Raw genomic sequence first — 22,940 nt, forward strand, 5'->3', positions numbered from 1 at the left:
TGCCTCCTTTTCAGTGGTCACTTCCATTATCAGATCAAATATTGTAGTACCGAAATACTATTTTAAAATAACACTTTGATGAAAACAAGACATAAAGTTTTAGATTGGTATACTATGGTTATTATATTATTCATCATTAATGTGTCAAATTTATACGTTAAACCTCATACAAATTCATATGCAGACAAAATATAGTGTGTGGAGTTTGATATTATCAGCAATTTCAAGCATTCCTTACGTGTGTTGTAATGTATGGGATGAAGATAACAAAAGGCCACTATGTGAACTGTGAATTCGTTCGGGCCATTGTGCTAATCTCCGATACAGTGAATGCAAGAAAAGATGTACTTCAGAACTTCCATCCTGCCTCAGAGTTTCCACCCCACCTCAGTCTTTACAACGTCCTGCACCTGACAAGAAATGATATTTATATTTACATTTAATATAACCCCTTCGTTCGACAGAACTCGTATCCTTTTGTACTGCCTCTTTGATAGAGAGATAAAGTTCCAGAGCTGTCTAGAGCCTGCACACACCTGAGAGGCTCTTATGCCCATACCTTCCTTTCTCCGCCCTTATCGCCCTTGTGGTCTGCAGCGCTCAATCATTGGTCAATCAAGCTACACCCCTGGGCCCGCCCCGCGGGGCGGGCTCTGTCCCGGAGGCTGCGCACTAGGGCCTTCTGAGGTCCCACCTGAGTGCGCAGGCTGGAATTGGCTGCTTTCTGCTGACACTGGGGTCTTTCTGCAGACAGCAGCTTCAAGTTAGCTTTCATCCTCCTCTGCAGTATGGGGCCGGCGCGGCGAACTCTGGAACTGTTCTACGACGTTCTGTCTCCGTACTCCTGGCTGGGCTTTGAGGTGAGGAGGGGAAGCAGCCAGGGCTGCAGCCTGGATACAGGGCTGCAGAAATTTCCACAGATGCGCTCAAAGTTAGGACAAGCACAAACTGTTCCTGGGCGGATGTTCACTTTGTGCCTTTAAACGGACTGAATCTCTTAGTAGGGTCCTGATTTCCTAAGGTCAACATTCTTTTCTCACATTTCAAGGAACAGGAACAACTCCAAGGACGCAAGTTTTTGGGGGGGAGAATCAGGGGCGCTAGTTTGCTCCCCAGCAGTGGTCCTCAACCTGACTGATGCTGCAGCTCTTTCATACAGTTCCTCATAAAATTATTTTGTTGCTACTTTATAACTGTAATTTTGCTGCTGTTATGAATCATAATGCAAATATATGATATGCAAAGTATCTGATGTGGGATCCCTATGGAAGGGTCATTTGATCTCCCAGTTTACAACAACAAAGGGTCTCTACCTTCAGGTTGAAAACTTCTCCTATGCAGGGTGGAAACCACATACTAGAATCCATATTCTAGTATCTGTCTCAAATTGCTGAGAGTTTTCTCCTCTTGGTTTAAACCAAGCAGATCAGTGTGAGTAGTCATCCCTGCTCTGCACTTAGAGCCAGGAGACAGCCCTGTAGGCCTCCTGAGCCATTTGTCTTCTCCAGATACCACACAGGCTCCCTCTCTTCTCTGTGTACTGGTAGGTCCTATGCAGGTACCAACACCTCTGGAACATCAAGCTGCAGCTGCGTCCTGCTTTCCTCGGTGGGATCATGAAAGACAGCGGTAGGCCAGAAGAAACCCTCCCAGCTGGGCAAGGAGGGTTGTATTCTGAGACCTAAGGGGACTGTCCTACACTGGGTATGCAGAGCTCAGACATCCTAAGCTAGAAGTGTGCCCTTTGTTTAAGGGTTCCCCAAGCCTGAGACCTTCATATCCTCTCTCAAAGTTGTCTAACTCTCTACTGACAGAAAACAAACCGCTAGCTACGGTTCCCCGAAAAGGCCAATACATGAACAAAGAGATGCCTCTCCTGGGGCAACACTTCCAGGTTCCCATCAACTTGCCCAAGGACTTCTTCGGTGCGATTGTTAAGAAAGGTGAGGAGGGGTTTGGAGTGATGGCTCAGCAGTTAAGAACACTGATTGCTCTTCCAGAAACCCGATTTGATTCCCAGCACCTACATGGTGGCTTACAACTCTCTATAACAACACTATCAGAGGAAATAGAAATGAAATAAATAGGTAAATAAGTAAGTAAATACATAAAAGAAAGTCAGAAGAGGTTGGCAGATCTAGGGGAGAACAGAATAGTCAGGGCTTTCTTAGGAGATCCACCCAGTATCAGTCATCAAAAGTGAGGAATGGGCAAAAACAAGGGCTAAGCTTAGTAAACCCATATGAGAGACTGGGATAAAAGACTGCAGGTGACTGGGCCCTGGGGCTTGTGGGAGAGTGATGTCAGAAGTAAGGATGAGCTGAGCCTCTTATCAGGAGATGAGGAATCAGAATCTTAGGCCTATGTCCCTATGCCCCGCAGGAAGTCTAAATGCCATGCGCTTCCTCACTGCTGTGAGCATGGAGCAACCAGAGGTGCTGGAGAAGGTGTCCAGAGAGCTGTGGATGCGTATTTGGTCTCGAGTAAGAGCTGGACTTTGAAGCCTGGAGGGAAGGGGCAGTTAGTTAGATGACATTCTGACCCATTTCAGGGGATTTTCCAGAGACAGAATCCTGCTGCCCTACCTCTCTCTGCTATCTCCTTCCTGCTAAGTGTTCTCTTCTCCTCAGGATGAAGACATCACGGAGTCCCAGAGCATCCTGGCTGTGAGTGTTCTGGACTGGACCACCCCATGCTAATGCCACAGGGAATCTGAGAACATAAAAGGTTCTTAGTGACTTAGAAAGAAAAGTCTGTGTCTGAGGGGGTGGGGGGGAATTACCATGAAGTTGGAACTAAGAGGAGTCTTTGAAGATTTTCTATGGGATAGGGTTGTAGCTCAGCTGTGGAGTGCACGCTTAATAGACGTGGGGCCGGAGTTCAATCCCTAGCAATAACGACAATGTCTACTGTGGACAATACATGTATAAAATGGAACTGGTGAGAGAAATAAAATAGTCAGAACTATAGAGAGGACCAGGGTGGGAAGGACGGAGCTTCCATCCACAGGTCTCCAGAGACTCACAATGCAAATGATTACTACCAAGAGGAAGACTTTACCCAGCCAGAGAGATAACAACAAGTAAGAATTAAACAGATATCAGTGAGAAATAAATGGAAATGGCTGAAATATGGAAGTGCACGCCAGAGAGGGATGGGGATTTCAAGTCAGATGTCCTGGAGGGTGAAGTCAAGAAACTCGAAATGTCCTTTTCTTCCTGTATATGGATGATTGTTGACACTTATTCTCTCAACACACGAGACATCGAATCACTCCCACATTAGATATGCAAAGAATGGCTAGTTTATCCTCTAGTGTCTGTATCTAGTTACTAAAAACATATATGTGTGCCTGTATGATTTTAGCCTGCTTGTACTTAATAATTAACAAATCTTTCTAACAACCCACTTCTCTCAGTGACTTATCCACTACTCTGTTGCTCAAGAACTTTCTCATTGAACTGTCAGAGACAGAGCTTATAGGTCAAGATGTAGCCTCTCAACCTGGGCTGTACACTGACATCACCAGGAGAGACCAGTGTCACCCCCAGAAAGACAGATGTCACCATCTGGGGAATAGCTCTTCCTTGTCTCCCTAGGCTGCAGAGAAGGCAGGAATGTCCACAGAGCAAGCCCAACGCTTTCTGGAGAAAATCTCCACAGCACAGGTGAAGAACAAGCTCAAGGAGACCACTGATGAGGCCTGCAGTTATGGGGTGAGTAACTCCAAATGTATCCCCATTCCCATCCTCAAGGTAGAGAAGGAATGTCAACGTGGGTGCTCATGCTCCCCATCCTAAGGTGTCCTCAGCTCGTCTGCAGCACCTCATTTGCTCCCTCCCTCCCCTAAGCCTAGTCAAGGAAGGAAAGGAGGTGGATGGTGGCTTTTTAAAATAAGAAGCTATGTGCCACAGAAGTTGAGCAGAGAAGATGCCTGAGGCCGACAAGCCCCTTAGCAAACATTTTATCTGCTTTGTTCTGTGTTCCAGCACATTCAACCTCAGCCTAATAAGCACCTGCTCTATCACCTTCCTTCCTACTCTGTTTTCTCCAGGCCTTTGGACTGCCCACCACTGTTGCCCACGTAGATGGTAAAACCTACATGTTATTTGGTTCTGACCGCATGGAGTTGCTAGCTTACCTGCTGGGTAAGTTCAGGTTTCTAATCTCTTGAGCTTTTGACACAAGCCCAACACAGTGATATCCGGAGACAAGAACAACAACAGATGTTGCTAGTATTTCCAACAAGGAAGATTTATACAGTTGTTCTGATCAGGGTTACTTGGGGGTCAGAAGTCTTCCCCATAGGGGAAAGGGAAGCATCCTACACGTTGAAGCCTAACAGGTTCTGGAAGGCCCTAGATCTTTTTGGGACTGTCTCCTGCTGCTAACATGTCTGAGAACCATATATACACTTCTGTGATTTTCTTTATCTAGGAGAGAAGTGGATGGGTCCTGTGCCCAGAGCCCAATATGCCAGACTTTAAGATTGCCTTAAGAAGTGAACTTCAAGTTCTCCATTTGACAAAGTTGACTTCCGTGACCCTGTGGGCTGAGGCAGGAGTCTGTCCTGGCTGTGGCTGCCTTTACTTCTGTGCCTCACAAGTGCCTTTTGGAAAGCCTTAAGTTCTGCATTCCCATAAAATAAACCTGATGCCACTAACAAGACATTTCTGGGTCTGCGTCTACCTGGCCAGTGTTGCTGCACCTTGACCTGTGATCATATGCTGCCCATGCAATAGGCTGGGCAAGAAGAACTCTTCCTGGATTCTCAGCGCACCCGACTCTCCCAGAGCACAGTGAGGCTACTGTGGGGTAGATGCAGGAGACCGTCTCCCCTTCCTCTCACCTAAAATACCTACATGTCTATCGTAGACAGAAGACTAAACACAGTAGACTTAGCAATGAATCAGCTTAGCATTTAGCTGTCTCACCAGCCAGGGGCACTGGGAGAGGAGTAAGGCCAGGGAACCTGTAACAGTGGACACGGGTGTGGGAGAGGGGAGCAAGAAACTGTCCAGCTGAGCTCAGTTATTTACTGTGAGTCCAGCTGTATAGACCAGCAGCAACAGAACTAGGCAGTCTCTAGCCTTGCTCTTATGACTTGGAGAAATTGTTAAATTTTTCTATTTTCTTTTCTATTTTTTTTCTTTTCTTTTCTTCTTGTTGTTGTTAAATGGGTTTTTCTATGTAGCCCTTGGTGTCCTGGAACTCCCCCTATAAAATAGGCTGACATCAGCTCAGAGATATACCTGTCTCTGCCACCTGATTACTGGGATTAAAGGAGTGCATGGCCACAACCTACCTCAAGCTGTTTAAGCATTCATAATTCCCTGAAATGCTGAGAACACGCCAGACCTCTGTGCCCAGTCTGGTACATCCTAAGTAACTGCAGCGTTTGCATTCGTCCCTCCCACTAGCCAGTTATTCACATACATCCACACTTGTGTTTATTCTCTCCTGTCCAGGAATCAGAAACTTCCGCATTCTGGCATCATACTAACTAGTGTGGGAAGACTGTTCTGACACCGGGCCCACACTCAGACTCCTGATGGGAACCAGGGACAGCTGTGAATCAGCAAAGCCTTTTGTCAGCTTCTCTTTGCTCTCTTGGTCTGGTTTTTTTTCTCATTCTTTATCCTGTTTTCTGCTGAGACCCTGCCGCTTTCATCTTCCTCTCTCTTCTCTTCCATAATCCCTGCATCTGCTGGGTTCCAAAATCAACTTTGTCCATGTTCACTCTGGTGTAAACTCAGAAGTACATCTCACATATACTATTCCCTTCTGCAGAGGAGTCTTATGGGACACACAGCTCACATAAAATAAAAAATGTGAAGACTTCCAATCTTTACAAACATAAGGCTAAGTTAAGGCAATGAGGAGCTTAGTATACATTAGCATTAGATGTGTAGTGAGTGTAGAGATATAGATGTGTTTCTCTGTGTTGGCCTCTCACTCAAACACTGTGTCTAGGCCACTGGGATGGCACAGTGGGTAAAGGTGCTAACTGCCAAGCCTGATTTCTGGAGCTGAACACTTAGAGCCTTCACAGTGAAAAGGTAAATTGAAAGTTGTCTCTGAATCAGTCCACACACACAATGCACTATTGTACATACCTGGTCACACACATACGAACAGAAATTAATGCAATTTCGTTTTCTTGTTTTAAAAGCATACTTTATGCACAAGAAAGGTTTATATACTAAATACCACATTAGAATAATTTACTATCATCTTAAACAGAAGAAAAAAAGAAATTTCAATTTACAAAATCACTCACTGTATGATTACTTACCAGGTCAAGGTTTCCTGATATAGCCAACAAGAAATTAAACCAGGCTGGGGTTTGAGGAATCATAGCAAGACTCAGGCTATGACAACATCTACTGAGAACAATGAGACTTATTTATACTGCTATCAGAAACCAAATACAGTGGCAATTGCTAGGATCAATACAGTTGTAGTTGCCAGGATTACTTTTACAAGCTAGGAAGGGTACAAAAAATTAATTTCTAAGATGAGTTTTCCTATCAAGCTTCCATGCTTTTTTCACTTCTAAGATAACAAACATACAGATAAAACACAAAGTGGCCTGAATGCTTCGCTCCCCAGGGGGTGCCTTGGTTTCTCAGGACCTAAACAGCACACAGTGCCCCAGGGGCCATGGACTCTAACTGGAAAACCTATGCCGCATGCCTCTAGGGCAGCTAGGCCAGGCCAACTTCATGTTTCCTGCACCTCACCTCAAAATATCTTTAATCACTTGTCCTAAGTAGGTCAGTGTGACAAATGAGTTCAGGACCCAGGCATGTCTTGTTTCTATTGCACTAAAGGTCAATGGAATTAAAAAGAAAGCTCAACTTTCACAATTACTGTGTCAAAGGAGAAACATATGTTGGATTCCTATGATATGTAAAAACAGGTCTAGGAACTTTAATAGACAGTTTAAAGCGCTAGAAAAAAACTTTAAAAGAACTGAAACTAGAAAGAAAAAATAGATATCTTCTTTCATGACTTGTGTGACCTTTCATCTGCATCCCTTCCTCCCCCATCACCTAATATGATCCTCTCCTTCCTCAGTTTTAGACTGTATTAGCTACTTTGCTGTTTGATAAATACAATGACCAAAAGCAACTGCTAGAACAAAAAAAAAGCTTATTTTGGTTTATGGCTGCAGAGGAAGAGTTCCTAGTGGAAGGGAGATGGAGCAGCAGGCAGCCAGAGCAGGAAACTGTGAGATCATCCAATAGCGCACAGGAAGTCGAGGTGCAAGCAAAAAACGGGTGAGGTTATAAGCCCTCAAAGCTCAACTGTGGTGATGAATTTCAGATGCCAAGTATAGTGGTGTATCATCTGTATTTTAATAAATTATCTTGCCTGAAGACCAGAGGCAAAGCTAAAGGCACTAGAAGTCAAGCAATGGTGAGACACACCTTTAATCCCAGGTTTTGGAAGACAGAGGCAGATGGATCTCTGTGAGTTCAAGGCTACACAAGATCAAAACAGAAACAAATCCATCCAGGTAGTGGTGGCCTGCACCTTTAATCCCAGTACTAGGGAGTCATATGCCTTTAATCCCAGCACTAGAGGAAATATAAAATGAGAAGAGAGAGAGGCTTAGGCTGCTTAGTCTGCAGTCGGCTAACCTTGGTAGAGGTAAAACTTCTCTAGTAGCTTGGCTACCTTGCCCTCTATTCTGGTTTTGGGGTTGAACCCCAATTTCTGTCTCTGGGTTTTTATTATTCATACTACAGGCAAGGCTACATCTCCTTACACAGTGCCATCAACTGAAAACAAGTGTTCAAATACGTAAGCCCATGGGGAACATTTTTCATTCCAACCATGATATCCACTAATTTACACACGTATTTACATTATATGCTGGAGTCTATATATGAGGAAGAACATGTAGTTTTTTTCTGAATTTGGATAATCTTGCTTAACGTATATTCCAGGTCCTATAATTTTCTGAAATTTCCATAATTTCATTTTTATTTATAGAAAATAATACTCCACATTTTCATGGTTTGTTCATTTTTTGATGGATAATTAGGATGGTTCCGTTTCCTATCCATGCTGAATATAACATCAATAAACATGGACGTGAATGTCTCTACAGTAGGATATGGAGTCCTTTGAGTATACGCCCAGAAGTGGTGTATCTGGATCATATAACAGTTTTATTTTTAATATTTGAAGAATCACTAAAATGATTTCCATAATGGTGTATGAATCTTCACTCCCTCCAGCCAAGAAAAAGTGTTTCTAGTTCCCCACATCTTTACCAACATTTGTCAACTTTCTTGATGATGTTGCTACATTCAGTATTTTAGAGTACTCTTTTTTTTGATATTCTCAAAAACATTTTAATTAAAAGATAAAAAGACCTATCTTAGAAAGTTGAAATATGTGTTTGTATAAATTTTTTTTATTTTTTATTTTAATTTTTATTGATAAAAGGAGAATTAAAAAAAAACAAGTTTCCACCTCCTCCCAGCCTCCCATTTCCCTCCCCCTCCCCCCACTGCTCTCCCCCTCCCTCTCCAGTCCAAAGAGCAGTCAGGGTTCCCTGCCCTGCGGTAAGTCCTAGGTCCTCCCCCCTCTGTCCATATCTAGAAAGGTGAACATCCAAACTGGCTAGGCTCCCACCAAGCCAGCACATTAAGTAGGATCAAAACCCCGTGCCATTGTCCTTGGCGTCTCATCAGCCCTCATTGTTCGCCATGTTCAGAGAGTCCAGTTTTATCCCACGCTTTTTTGGTAACAGTCCAGCTGGCCTTGGTGAGCTCCCAATAGATCAGCTCCACTGTCTCAGTGGGTGGGTGCACCCCTCGTGGTCCCGACTTCTTTGCTCATGTTCTCCCTCCTTCTGCTCCTCATTGGGACCCTGGGAGCTCAGTCCAGTGCTCCAGTGTGGGTCTCTGTCTCTATCTCCATCCATCACCAGATGAAGGTTCTATGATGATATGCAAGATATTCGTCAGTATTGCTCTAGGATAGGGTCATTTCAGGTTCCCTATCCTCAGCTGCCCAAGGAACTAACTGGGGACCTCAGCTTGGGCACCTGGGAGCCCCTCTAGGGTCAAGTTAGAGTACTCTTAATTTAAGTATTCCTGATGTCTAGGGATATTGAAAACTTAAAAACACTTATTTGCCACTTGCATGTCCTCTTTTGAGAACCACCCATTTCATTAGCCCATTTCTTGATTGGCAATTTTGTTTTTATTGGTGTTTAATTTGGGGGAATTCTTTGTAAAATTCTGGTTCTTAGCTTCCAGTCTTAAGCACAGATTTTCTCCCATTCTGTGGGCTGTTTGTTTGCTCTGCTGATAATTTCTTTTGCTATACAGAAATTCTTAACTTTCCCGTAGTTCCATATGTAGACTCTTTGGGCTAAGCTGCTGAAATTCTGTTCAGGAAGTTCCTGCCTACTCCAATATCTTCAGCATTCCCTATGATTTTCTCTAGATGCTTCAGTGTTCTAGGTTTTAAGTTAAAGCCTTTGATTTTTGTACAAGGTGAAAGAGTCACATCCAGTTTCACCCTTCTGCAGGTGGATGGATGTCCGGACTGTGAGCGTCATGTGTTGAATAGGCTATTGTTTGCCCACTGCATGTTTTGTTTTTCCACCTTTGTCAAAAATTAAGTAACCATAGGATTCCTGGTTTAGAATTCTTTTTAATTTTGGCATTTAAATATGCAACAGTAATAGGATGCTTCAATAAAATTGATTCATTCAGGAAATAGTTCATCACATATCAAAAATTGTATGTAAGGAGAATGTTTAAGGACACTAGACATTCTTAGGCTGTAATATTGATTGGGAAATTATTAAACTATATATAATCTGACTTCAACATGTCATTGTAAGAATACTGCAGCAAAGGCATTGAGATATTAATGTATTAATTATGGACAATGTACTAGGTTAAGGTTGAATGGGGAAGAGGCTGCTCTCGTCTTACCAAGAAACAAAGAAGCTTGAATAATGGGTATCTGGACCGTGCAAGGACAAACCCTTCTACAAGAACCTCTGTCTTTGTTAGGTTTCCTATGGCTATGATAAAATACCTAACAAAAGCCACTTATGGAAAGACGAATTTATTTATTTATTGGTTTACCATATGAGGTGATGTCCAACATGTAGAAGACAAAGCAGAAGGAGCCATTTGTAGTGAGGAAGAAGAGATACATGAATGCTCACACTCAGATTAGCTTTCCCTTTTGAGAAAATCCAGGATCCCCGCTAAGGAAATTGTGCTGCTCTCATGACCTAAAGACCCCAGGTTTTACCTCTTCATGTTCCCACCACATCGTTATAGCATCATTATAGCATAAACCTTGAAACTGAGAGCATTAACCAGTGGCCCCATGAGCAACATTCCATCTAAATTTAGCATTTTCCAGGCAAGAGAGAGATTGGCTCTTTGTATTGAGATAGCTTGTGATGGTTTCCTTGTGAATACAAATAAGAAGTGAAATGTTTTATGTGCTTCTCAGAAAAAAAAATACTTAAAATGATGAGATTTAAGATATATACATTTAATTGAAGAAAAATACTATCCCAGTTTACTACCACCTATTAGAAAACTGAAATTCCCCAGCAATCATTGCAGCAGTGAGGCCCCTATTCCTACTAACTCTATCCCAAGAATTACATTAAAATTTCCTCCATGTTTAAAAGTTTTGCGGCTTGAATTCAGACACCTTAGGATCAGACACACCAGTTATTAACTCTCTAAGTTGTACTATCTTGCCATAACTTCTGGAAGCTGTCATTGTGCATATTTTTCCCTAGGCCATGACAGGTGCACTATTTGGACCACAATAGTGCTTCCCTTATCTAGGGGTTTACTTCCCATGGATTAACCTCCCTGCAGTAAACATGGCCTAACATTGTCAAATGGAAACAAAACAATAAACCATCGAATGTTTGCCTCAAGAATAGGGTGATGAGGGCTGGTGAGACGGATCAACAGGTAAAGGTCTTGCTTCCTGACTATGTAAGCTTGGCCACCTAAGTTTAATTCTGGACACCCATGTAAAGATTCTGAGGATACGTGTGTACTGGGGAATATACATCCACAACAAGCACACACACACACACACACACACACACACACACCACATTATACAAACACACAATAATACATGACAACAGAGCCAAGCATGGTGTTGCATGCCTTTAAAAACATCACTTGTGAGGTACAAAGAGGGAGTCTGTCTAAATTTAAGGCCAATCTGATCTACACAGTGAGTTCCAGGATAAACACGGCTATATACAGAGACACCCTGACTCAAAGAACCTAAATTATAAATAATAATAGTAGCTGATGAAGTGCTGTCCCTTTTTCGTTGGGATGTTCACTGTGCCCACAAAGGTCCACAATGTGAACACTACCTGCCTCCTTTTCAGTGGTCGCCTCCGTTATCAGATCAAATATTGTAGTACCGAAATACTATTTTAAAGTAACATTTTTATCAAAACAAGACATAAAGTTTTAGTTTGGTATACTATGGTTATTATATTATTCATCATTAATGTGTCAAATTTATACGTTAAACCTCATACAAATTCATATGCAGACAAAATATAGTGTGTGGAGTTTGATATTATCAGCAATTTCAAGCATTCCTTATGTGTGTTGTAATGTATGGGATGAAGATAAGAAAAGGGCACTATGTGAATTTGTTAGATTCGTTCGGGCCATTGTGCTAATCTCCGACACAGTGAATGCAAGAAAAGATGTACTTCAGAACTTCCATCCTGCCTCAGAGTTTCCACCCCACCTCAGTCTTTACAACGTCCTGCACCTGACAAGAAATGATATTTATTTTTACATTTAAGATAACCCCTTCGTTCGACAGAACTCGTATCCTTTTGTACTGCCTCTTTGATAGAGAGATAAAGTTCCAGAGCTGTCTAGAGCCTGCACACACCTCAGAGGCTCTTCTGCCCATACCTTCCTTTCTCCGCCCTTATCGCCCTTGTGGTCTGCAGCGCTCAATCATTGGTCAATCAAGCTACACCCCTGGGCCCGCCCCGCGGGGCGGGCTCTGTCCCGGAGGCTGCGCACTAGGGCCTTCTGAGGTCCCACCCTCAGTGCACAGGCTGGAATTGGCTGCTTGCTGCTGACACTGGGGTCTTTCTGCAGACAGCAGCTTCAAGTTACTTCTCTGCAGTATGGGGCCGGCGCGGCGAACTCTGGAACTGTTCTACGACGTTCTGTCTCCGTACTCCTGGCTAGGCTTTGAGGTGAGACAGGGAAGCCGCCAGGGCTGCCTGGGCGATTGCACAGCAGAGCACTGGGTAAAGGGCTGCAGAACTTTCCAGAGATGCCGGCAATGTTAGGAGAATCACAGACTGTTCCCAGGCCAAAGTTCACTTTCTGCCTTAAATGGGCTGTGTCTCTAAGTAGGGCCCTGCTTTCCGAAGGTCAACATTCTCTTCCCACGGGCCTAGAAAGAACAGGAACAACTCCAAGGACGCAAGTTTTGGGAGGGAGAATCAGGGGCGCTAGTTTGCTCCACAGCAGTGGTCCTCAACCTGGCTGATGCTGCAGCTCTTTCATACAGTTCCTCATAAAATTATTTGTTGCTACTTTATAACTATAATTTTGCTGCTGTTATGAATCATAATGCAAATATATGATATTCAGAATATCTGATGTGCGACCCCTATGAAAGGGTCCTGCCCCCTCCCCAAGCAGAGGGTTGCTACCCGTAGGTTGAGAATCTCTGCTATGCAGGGAGGAAACCATATACTAGAATCCATTTCTAGTATCTGTCTCAAATTGCTGAGAGTTTTCTCCTTTTAAACCAAGCAGGTCAGTGTGAGTAGTCATCTCTGCTCTGCACTTAGAGCCAGGAGACAGCCCTGTAGGCCTCCTGAGTCATTTGTCTTCTCCAGATACCACACAGGCTCCCTCTCTTCTCTGTGTACTGGTAGGTCCTATGCAGGTACCAACACCTCTGGAACATCAAGCTGCAGCTGCGTCCTGCTCTCATCGCTGGGATCATGAATGACAGCGGTAGGCCAGAAGAAACCCTCCCAGCTGGGCAAGGAGGGTTGTATTCTGTGACCTAAGGGGCCTTTCCTACACTGGTTATGCAGAGCTCAGACATCCTAAGCTAGAAGTGTGCCCTTTGTTTAAGGATTCCCCAAGCCTGAGACCTTCATATCCTCTCTCAAAGTTCTCTAACTCTCTACTAACAGGAAATAAACCACCAGCTTTGGTTCCCCGAAAAGGCCAATACATAAACAAAGAGATGCTTCTCCTGGGGCAACACTTCCAGGTTCCCCTCAAAATACCCAAGGATTTCTACAATGTGATTCTTAAGAAAGGTGAGGAGGGGTTTGGAGTGATGGCTCAGCAGTTAAGAGCACTGATTGCTCTTCTCGTGGACCCAGTTTGACTCCCAGCACCCACATGGTGGCTCACAACTCTCTATAACACCAGTATCAGAGAAAATAAAAATGAAATAAATAGGTAAGTAAGTAAGAAAGTAAAAGAGTCAAAAGAGGTTGGCAGATCTAGTGGAAAACAGATCTGTCAGGGCTTTCTTAGGAGATCCACCCAGTATCAGTCATCAAAAGTGAGGAATGGGCAGAAACAAGGGCTAAGCTTAGTAAACCCATATGAGAGACTGGGATAAAAGACTGCAAGTGACTGGGCCTTGGGGCTTGTGGGGGAGTGGTGTCAGAAGTAAGGATGAGCTGAGCGTCTTATCAGGAGATGAGGAATCAGAATCTTAGGTCTATGTCCCTATGCCCCGCAGGAAGTCTAAATGCCATGCGCTTCCTCACTGCTGTGAGCATGGAGCAACCAGAGGTGCTGGAGAAGGTGTCCAGAGAGCTGTGGATGCGTATTTGGTCTCGAGTAAGAGCTGAACTTTGAAGCCTGGAGGGAAGGGGCAGTTAGTTAGATGACATTCTGACCCATTTCAGGGGATTTTCCAGAGACAGAATCCTGCTGCCCTACCTCTCTCTGCTATCTCCTTCTTGCTAAGTGTTCTCTTCTCCTCAGGATGAAGACATCACGGAGTCCCAGAGCATCCTGGCTGTGAGTGTTCTGGACTGGATCACCCCATGCTAATGCCACAGGGAATCTGAGAACATAAAAGGTTCTTAGTGACTTAGAAAGAAAAGTCTGTGTCTTTGGGGAAAAATGACCATGAAGTTGGAACTAAGAGGAGTCTTTGAAGATTGTCCATGGGATAGGGTTGTAGCTCAGCTGTGGAGTGCACGCTTAATAGACCTGGGGCCGGAGTTCAATCCCTAGCAATAACGACAATGTCTACTGTGGACAATACATGTATAAAATGGAACTGGTGAGAGAAATGAAATAGTCAGAACCATAGAGAGGACCAGGGTGGGAAGGACGGAGCTTCCATCCACAGGTCTCCAGAGACTCACAATGCAAATGTCACTAATCTATGATTACTACCAAGAGGGAGACTTTACCCAGCCAGAGAGAAAACAACAAGTAAGAATTAAACAGATATCAGTGAGAAATAAATGGAAGCGTCTGAAATATGGAAGTGCACGCCAGAGAGGGATGGGGATTTCAAGTCAGATGTCCTGGAGGGTGAAATCAAGAAACTCGAAATGTCCTTTTCTTCCTGTATATGGATGATTGTTGACACTTATTCTCTCAACACACGAGACATCGAATCACTCCCACATTAGATATGCAAAGAATGGCTAGTTTATCCTCTAGTGTCTGTATCTAGTTACTAAAAACATATATGTGTGCCTGTATGATTTTAGCCTGCTTGTACTTAATATTTAACAAATCTTTCTAACAACCCACTTCTCTCAGTGACTTATCCACTACTCTGTTGCTCAAGAACTTTCCCATTGAACTGTCAGAGACAGAGCTTATAGGTCAAGATGTAGCCTCTCAACCTGGGCTGTACACTGACGTCACCAGGAGAGACCAGTGTCACCCCCAGAAAGACAGATGTCACCATCTGGGGAATAGCTCTTCCTTGTCTCCCTAGGCTGCAGAGAAGGCAGGAATGTCCACAGAGCAAGCCCAACGCTTTCTGGAGAAAATCTCCACAGCACAGGTGAAGAACAAGCTCAAGGAGACCACTGATGAGGCCTGCCGTTATGGGGTGAGTAACTCCAAGTGTATCCCCATTTCCAGCCTCAAGGTAGAGAAGGAATGTCAACGTGGGTGCTCATGCTCCCCATCCTAAGGTGACCTCAGCTCGTCTGCAGCACCTCATCTGCTCCCTCCCTCCCCTAAGCCTAGTCAAGGAAGGAAAGGAGGTGGATGGTGGCTTTTTAAAATAAGAAGCCACAGAAGTTGAGCAGAGAAGATGCCTGAGGCCGACAAGCCCCTTAGCAAACATTTTATCTGCTTTGTTCTGTGTTCCAGCACATTCAACCTCAGCCTAATAAGCACCTGCTCTAACACCTTCCTTCCTACTCTGTTTTCTCCAGGCCTTCGGTCTGCCCACCACTGTTGCCCACGTAGATGGTAAAACCTACATGTTATTTGGTTCTGACCGCATGGAGTTGCTAGCTTACCTGCTGGGTAAGTTCAGGTTTCCATTCTCTTGAGCTTTTGACACAAGCCCAACACACATTGGATCTAATAACTAGAACAACAGAAGTTCCTAGTATTTCCAACACGCAAGGCTTGTACAGTTAGTGCTGATAAGCATTGGTGCTGATGTGGGTGAGAAGTCTTCCCCATGTGGGAAAAAAAGCCTCCTACTCCTTGAAGCCAAACAGGTCCTGGAAGGCCCTAGGGCTTTTGGGGACTGTCTCCTGCTGCAAACATGTCTGAGAACCATATATACACTTCTGTGATTTTCTTTATCTAGGAGAGAAGTGGATGGGTCCTGTGCCCAGAGCCCAATATGCCAGACTTTAAGATTGCCTTAAGAAGTGAACTTCAAGTTCTCCATTTGACAAAGTTGACTTCCGTGACCCTGTGGGCTGAGGCAGGAGTCTGTCTTGGCTGTGGCTGCCTTTACTTCTGTGCCTCACAAGTGCCTTTTGGAAAGCCTTAAGTTCTACATTCCCATAAAATAAACCTGATGCCACTAACAAGACATTTCTGGGTCTGCGTCTACCTGGCCAGTGTTGCTGCACCTTGACCTGTGATCATATGCTGCCCACGCCTTAGGCTGGGCAAGAAGAACTCTTCCTGGATTCTCAGCGCACCCGACTCTCCCAGAGCACAGTGAGGCTACTGTGGGGTAGATGCAGGAGTCCGTCTCCCCTTCCTCTTACCTAAAATACCTACATGTCTATCATAGACAGAAGACTAAACACAGTAGACTTAGTAATGAATCAGCTAGGGCACTGGGAGAGGAGTAAGGCCAGGGAACCTGTAACAGTGGACACGGGTGTGGGAGGGGGGAGCAACAAACTGTCCAGCTGAGCTCAGTTATTTACTGTGAGTCCAGCTACACACACCAGCAGCACTAGAACTATGCAGTCTCTGGTCTTGCTCTTATGACCTGTAGACATTGTTTAATCTTTTTATTTTACTTCTTTTTACTTTTTTGTTTTTGTTGTTGTTGTTTTTAAACAGGTTTTTCTATGTAGCCCTCAGTGTCCTGGAACTTCCTCTGTAACCAAGCTTACCTTGAGCTCAAAGATAGACCTGTCTCTGCCTCCTGATTGTGAGACTAAAGGTGTGTGCCACCACAGCCTACCTCACGCTGTTTAAGCATTCATAATTCCCTGAAATGCTGAGAACACGCCAGACCTCTGCCCAATCTGTTACATCCTAAGTAACTGCAGCTTTTGCATTCGTCTTTCAAACTGACCAGTTATTCACCTAAACCCCACTGGTCTTTATTCTATACTGTTTGTAATGAGGAACGGCTGCATTTTGATGTCATTCTAACTCATGTGTGAAGACTGTTCTGATGCTATGCCCACACTTGGACACCTGATGGGAACCAAGGACAGCTTTAAATCAGCAAAGCCTTTTTCCAGCTTCTCCTTGCTCTCTCGCTCCAGTTTTCTCATTTTACATCCTCTTTTCTCCCTACAGAACCTGCCACTTTCATCTTCCTCTCTCTTTTCTTGTTTTCTGTTTTTTTATTTTTATTTTTATTGAGCTCTACATTTTTCTCTGCTCCCCTCCCTGTCTCTCCCGTCACCTTCAACCCTTTGCCACGGTCCCCATGTTCCAAAGTGACTCAGGAGATCTTGTTATTTTCTACTTCCCATGTAGATTAGATCTATGTATGTCTCTCTTAGTGTCCTCATTGTTGTCTAAATTTTCTGGGATTGTGATTTCTAGGCTGGTTTTCGTTGCTTTATGTTTAAAAAACACTTATGAGTGAGTACATGTGATAATTGTCTTTCTGTGTCTAGGTAACCTCACTCAAAAGGATGTTTTCTAGCTCCATCCATTTTACTGCATTATTTTTTTTCTGCTGTGTAGTACTCCATTGTGTAATGTACCATATTTTTCTTATCTATTTTTCAGTTGAGGAGCATTTAGGTTGTTTCCAGGTTCAGGCTATGACAAACAGTGCTCCTCTGAACATAGTTGAGAACATGTCTTTGTGGCACAATTGAGCGTCTTTGGATATATACCCCAAAGTGGTATTGCTGGGTCTTGAGGAAGGTTGTTTTCTAATTTTCTGAGAAATAGCCACACTGCCATCCAAAGGGGTTGTACTATCTTGCATTCCCACCAGCAATACAGGAGTGTTCCCTTTACCCCACAACCTTTCCAGCATAAGTTGTCATCAGTGTTTTTGATCTTGGCCATTCTTACAGGTGTAAGATGGAATCTCAGAGTTGTTTTGATTTGCATTTCTCTAATGACTAAGGATGTTGAACAGTTCTTTGAGTATCTTTCAGCCATTTGGGATTTCACTGTTGAGAGTTCTCTGTTTAGGTCTGTACTCCATTTTTTTATTTGATTATTTTTTTCTTTTAATGACCATTTTCTTGAGTTCGTTGTATATTTTGGAGATTAGACCTCTGATGTGGGGTTAGTGAAGATCTTTTCCCATTATGTAGGCTGTTGTTTTGTCTTGTTGAGCGTGTCCTTTGCTTTACAGAAGCTTTTCAGTTTCAGGAGATCTCATTTATTTATTGTTTCTCTCAGTATCAGTGCTGCTGGGGTTATATTTATAAAGTGGTCTCCTGTGCCAATGCATTCAAGTGTACTTCCCACTTTTTCTTCTATGAAGGTTCAGTGTGGCTGGCTTTATGTTGAGGTCTTTGATCTATTTGGACTTGAGTTTTGTGCATGGTGATAGATATGGGTCTATTTTCATTCTTCTACATGTTGATATACAGTTATGCCAGCACCATTTGTTTTAACATATATAACATATATATAACATATAACATATTTATATGCTTTCTTTTTTCCATTTGATAATTTTTGTTTCTTTGTCAAAAATCAGGTGTTCAAAGATTTATGTATTAATATCTAGGTCTTTGATTTGGTTCCATTGATTCACCTGTCTATTCTTATGCTAATACCAGACGATTAGAGTACTATAGCTTTGAGTAGAGTTTGAAGTCAGGGATTCAGCCTCCAGAAGATCTTTCTTTGTACAGGATTGTTTTGGCTATCCTGGGTTTTTTGCTTTTCCATTTGAAGTTGAGTACCTTTTTCGAGGTCTGTGAAGAATTTTGCTGTGATTTTGATGGATAGTACATTGAATCTGTAGATTGCTTTTGGTAATATTGCCATTTTACTATGTTAATTCTTTCTACCGAAAAGCATGGGAGATCTTTCCACTTTCTGGTGTCTTCTTCAATTTCCTTCTTCAAGGATTGAAAGACCTGTCATACAGGTCTTCCACTTGTTTGGTTAGAGTTACTCTGAGATATTTTATGCTATTTGTGGCTATTGTGAAGGTTATTGTTTTTCTGATTTCTTCCCCAGACCTTTTATCATCTGTGTACAGGAGGGCTACTGATTTTTTTTCAGTTAATCTTGTATCATGCTACATTACTGAAAGTGTTTATGAATCGTAGAAGTTCTTTGGTAGAATTTTTGGGATTTCTTATGTAAACTATTATATATATATATATATCAGCAAACAGTGACAGTTTGACTTCTTCTTTTCCAATTTGTATCTCCTTGATCTTCTTTTGTTGTCTTATTGCTCTTGCTAGGACCCCAAGAACTATATTGAATAGATATGGAGAGAGTGGACAACCTTGTCTTGTTCCTGATTTCAGTGGAATTGCTGATAGTTTCTCTCCATTTAGTTTGATGTTGACTGTTGGCTTTATTATGTTTAGGTATGTTAATTTTATCCCTGCTCTCTCCAAGACCTTTATCATGAAGGGATGTTGTATTTTGTCAAAGCTTTTTCAGCACCTAATGAGATGATCATGTGGTTTTTATATTTCAGCTTGTCTATTTGGTGAATTACGTTGACAGATTTTCATATGACCATCCCTGCATCTCTGGGATGAATCCGACGTGTTCATGGTGGATGATGGTTCTGATGTGTTCTTGGATTCAATTTGCCAGTATTTCATTTAGTATTTTTGCATCAATGTTCATGAGTGAGATTGGTCTGTAATTTTCTTTCTTAGTAGTGTCTTTCTATGGCTTGGGTATCAGGGTAATTGTAGCCTCATAAAAAGAGTTTGGCACACACTGAGACAATGGGGATGTTCTATTGAGAACTCACCAAGGCCAGCTGGCCTGGATCCGAAAAAGTCTGGGATAAAACCGGACTCACTGAACATAGTGGACAGTGAGGACTACTGAGAACTCAAGAACAATGGCAATGGGTTTTTGATCCTACTGCACGTACTGGCTTTGTGGGAACCTAGGCAGTTTGGATGCTCACCTTACTAGACCTGGATGGAGGTGGGCGGTCCTTGGACTTCCCACAGGGCAGGGAACCCTGATTGCTCTTTGGGCTGAGGAGGGAGGGGGACTTGATTGGGGGAGGGGGAGGGAAATGGGAGGCGGTGGCGGGGAAGAGACAGAAATCTTTAATAAATAAATAAATTTTAAAAAAGTCAAAAACAAAAAATTCAAATGAAGGCCAGGTGTGGTGACACATACCTTTAATCCCAGCACTCTGAAGGTAGAGGCAGGTGGATTTGTGTGAGTTCCAAGTCAGCTAGAGATATATAGTGAAACTCTGTCTCAAATAGACCCCTACCCTATCCCAAATAAAAAGGAAAAAATAAAAAAAAAGTCCAAATACACAAATAAATAAATTATCTAAAAAAAAGAGTTTGGCAATTTCCTTTTATTTCTGTTGTGTGGAATAATTTGAGGAGTATTGGTATTAGTCCTTCTTTGAAAGTCTTGTAGAATTCTAAGCTGAAACCATCTGGTCCTAGGCTTTTTTTGGTTGGTAGACTTTTGATGACTGTGTCTATTTCTTCAGCAGTTATAGGTCTGTTTAATTTGCTTATCTGGTCTTGATGTAATTTTTGTAAGTGATATTTATCCAGAAAGTTGTCCATTTTCTTTAAGTTTTCCAATTTTGTGGAGTACAGGTTTTTGAAATATGACCTGATGATTCTCTGTATTTCCTCCGTGTCTGTTGTTATATTCCCTTTTCATTTATGATTTTGTTAATTTGAATATTCTCTCTCTGACTTTTGGTTACTTTGGATAAACATTTGTCTATTTTGTTGAATTTCTCAAAGAACCAACTCTTTGTTTCATCGATTCTTTGTATTGTTTTCTTTGTTTTTATTTTATTGATGTCAGCTCTCATTTTGATTATTTCCAGCTGTCTGGTTTTCTTAGGTGAGTTTGATTCTTTTTGTTCTAAAGTTTTCAAATGTTCTGTTAATTCACTAGTATGGGACTGTTTCCAGCTTCTTTACGTAGGCATTTAGTGCAATGAACTTTCCTCTTAACACTGCTTTCATTGTGTCCCGTAAAGTTGGGTATGTTGTGTGGTCATTTTCATTGAATTTTAGGAAGTCTTTAATTTCTTCCTTTATTTCTTCCTTGACTCATTGCTGATTCAAGTGAGCATTGTTTAATTTCCATGTTTTTGTGGGTTTTCTGGAGTTAGTATTGCTTTTGACTTCTAGTTTTAAACCATGGTGATCTGACAAGATACATTGGATTATTCCAATTTTTTTGTATTTGTTGAGGTTTGCTTTGCTACTGAGTATGTAGTCAGTTTTTGAGAAGGTTCCATGAGGTGCTGAGAAGAAGGTATATTCTTTTTTGTTTGGATGGAATATTTTATAAATGTCTGTTAAATCTATTTCAGTCATAACATCTGTTAGCTACCTTATTTCTCTGTTAATTATTTGTCTGATTGACCTGTCCAGTGGTGAGAGTGGAGTATTGAAATCTCTTACTATTAGTGTGTAGGGTTTAATATATGGTTTAAGCTTTAGAAGTGTTTCTTTTACATATGAATGTGCCCTTGTATTTGGGACATAGATGTTCAGTATTGAAATTTCCTCTTGATGGATATTTTCCTGTAACTAATATGAAATGACCTTCTTTGTCTCTTTTGATTGATTTTAGCTTGAAGTCTGTTTTGTTAGATATTAGGATAGCTACACCCGCTTGTTTCTTAGGTCCATTTGATTGGAAAATTTTTTCCCAATCCTTTATTCTGAGATGATGTCTGTCTTTGAGGTTGAGGTGTGTTTCTTGTATCCAGAAGAAAGATGGATTCCGTTTTTGTATCCAATCTGTTAGTCTATGCCTTTTTATAGATGAGTTGAGTCCACTTAAAGAGGGATTTCCTCTTTAAGAGTTTCAAACATTCTCCTGTAGTTATTTTGTAGGTCATTTTCTTCTGCTTCATCTATATTTGGTTGTTCACATCTTTCTATTAAAGGATCTTTAGGTTTTAATTGGTGTCATGTTGCTCTTTGTGGTGTTGTGTGTGTTCTTATCTTTTCTACTCACCTTTTCCTCTAATAGGTGTGGTTAGAGCTGTGTGAGATGCTGTTGATTAATCTTCTAGGTGCCGGTGAATCCAAAGCTCAGATGGTTGTTCCTCCTGGTATAGTCAGTGTCACAGTTCTAGTTACCCTGACAGTAACTCCCTCTTCCTGGAGATAGCTCAGCGCTCCTGGGAGTTTATTCTGCTCCCTTGGAGTTTGCTGTCTTAGGTCTACTTTAGCCAAGGTTACTCTCTTTGACTTGTTTCTATAAATTCTGGTCTGGATCCCCTCCTGCAGAAGTCCCTGGCTTGTTGTTGGTCCTGCAAAGGTCTCTCCCTCAGAGTTCCTAGATTCAGATGTGGCCAAACCCAAGCAGAGGACTTGGCTCAGGCTTACTCCCTCAGAGGACCCAGACTCATGCTTAGAACTGCAGAGGTTTCAAGTTCCTGCCTATTCCCTTTGATGCCCCAGACCAGCACCCATACCCACATAAGTCCGGATTCAGGCTTCCACCCTCTGAAGTTCCAAACTCATGAATGGCCCTGCAGAGATCTCTGGTTCCTCCCTTCTCTCAGAGGTTCCAGATTCACACCCAGACTGGCAGAGGTCCTGGCTCAGGCCTAGTTCCTCAGAGGTCCTAGACTCACGCCCAGACCCACAGGGGTCCTAGCTTAGGTCTATTCCCTTGAAGGTCCCAGATTCATGTCCAGACCCTCAGCTGTCTCTGGCTGTGACTCACTTGCTCAGTGGTTACTCCCCTGTACCTGTTCCAGTGAAGTTTGCTGTCTCAGGTCTGCTCTGAATCATGTTGCTGGATCAGTCTTGCTCCACCAGTGTCCCAGGACTGGATTGGCTCCCAGCTCCTGCTCCCATGGAGCTTGCTTCCTCAAGCCCACTCCAGCCTAGGTAGCTGGTTCAGTCCCACTCCTGTGGAATTTGTTGCCTCAATCCTGCTCCAGCCCAAGGTCCTTCCTCTCTCTTCTCTTCCATGATCCCTGCAACTGTTGGGTTCCACAGTCATCTTTACCCAGGTTCACTATGGTGTAAACTCAGAAGTACATCTCAAATGGACTATTCTCTTCTGCAAAGAAGTCATATAGAACAT

The 22,940-nt window shown here is 42.7% G+C and overlaps 2 protein-coding genes across 2 annotated transcripts; both read left to right on the top strand.

Annotated features, from left to right (window-relative positions):
* Positions 1 to 670: 670 nt before the first annotated feature.
* On the top strand, positions 671 to 4,668 carry LOC142838308 (glutathione S-transferase kappa 1-like). Its single transcript, XM_075953671.1, has 8 exons — positions 671 to 860; positions 1,548 to 1,629; positions 1,815 to 1,943; positions 2,383 to 2,483; positions 2,631 to 2,666; positions 3,600 to 3,716; positions 4,055 to 4,148; positions 4,438 to 4,668. Exons 1-8 carry the CDS (start codon positions 789 to 791, stop codon positions 4,485 to 4,487), a joined length of 681 nt encoding a protein of 226 aa, XP_075809786.1. The 5' UTR covers positions 671 to 788; the 3' UTR covers positions 4,488 to 4,668.
* A 7,414-nt stretch (positions 4,669 to 12,082) lies between these two features.
* Gstk1 (glutathione S-transferase kappa 1) lies at positions 12,083 to 16,068 on the top strand. The gene is made up of 8 exons (XM_075953654.1): positions 12,083 to 12,256; positions 12,950 to 13,031; positions 13,217 to 13,345; positions 13,780 to 13,880; positions 14,028 to 14,063; positions 15,004 to 15,120; positions 15,452 to 15,545; positions 15,838 to 16,068. Exons 1-8 carry the CDS (start codon positions 12,185 to 12,187, stop codon positions 15,885 to 15,887), a joined length of 681 nt encoding a protein of 226 aa, XP_075809769.1. The 5' UTR covers positions 12,083 to 12,184; the 3' UTR covers positions 15,888 to 16,068.
* The last annotated feature ends 6,872 nt before the right edge of the window (positions 16,069 to 22,940 follow it).

This window comes from Microtus pennsylvanicus, chromosome 19 (genome assembly GCF_037038515.1).
Source record: "Microtus pennsylvanicus isolate mMicPen1 chromosome 19, mMicPen1.hap1, whole genome shotgun sequence".
Taxonomy (NCBI): domain Eukaryota; kingdom Metazoa; phylum Chordata; class Mammalia; order Rodentia; family Cricetidae; genus Microtus; species Microtus pennsylvanicus.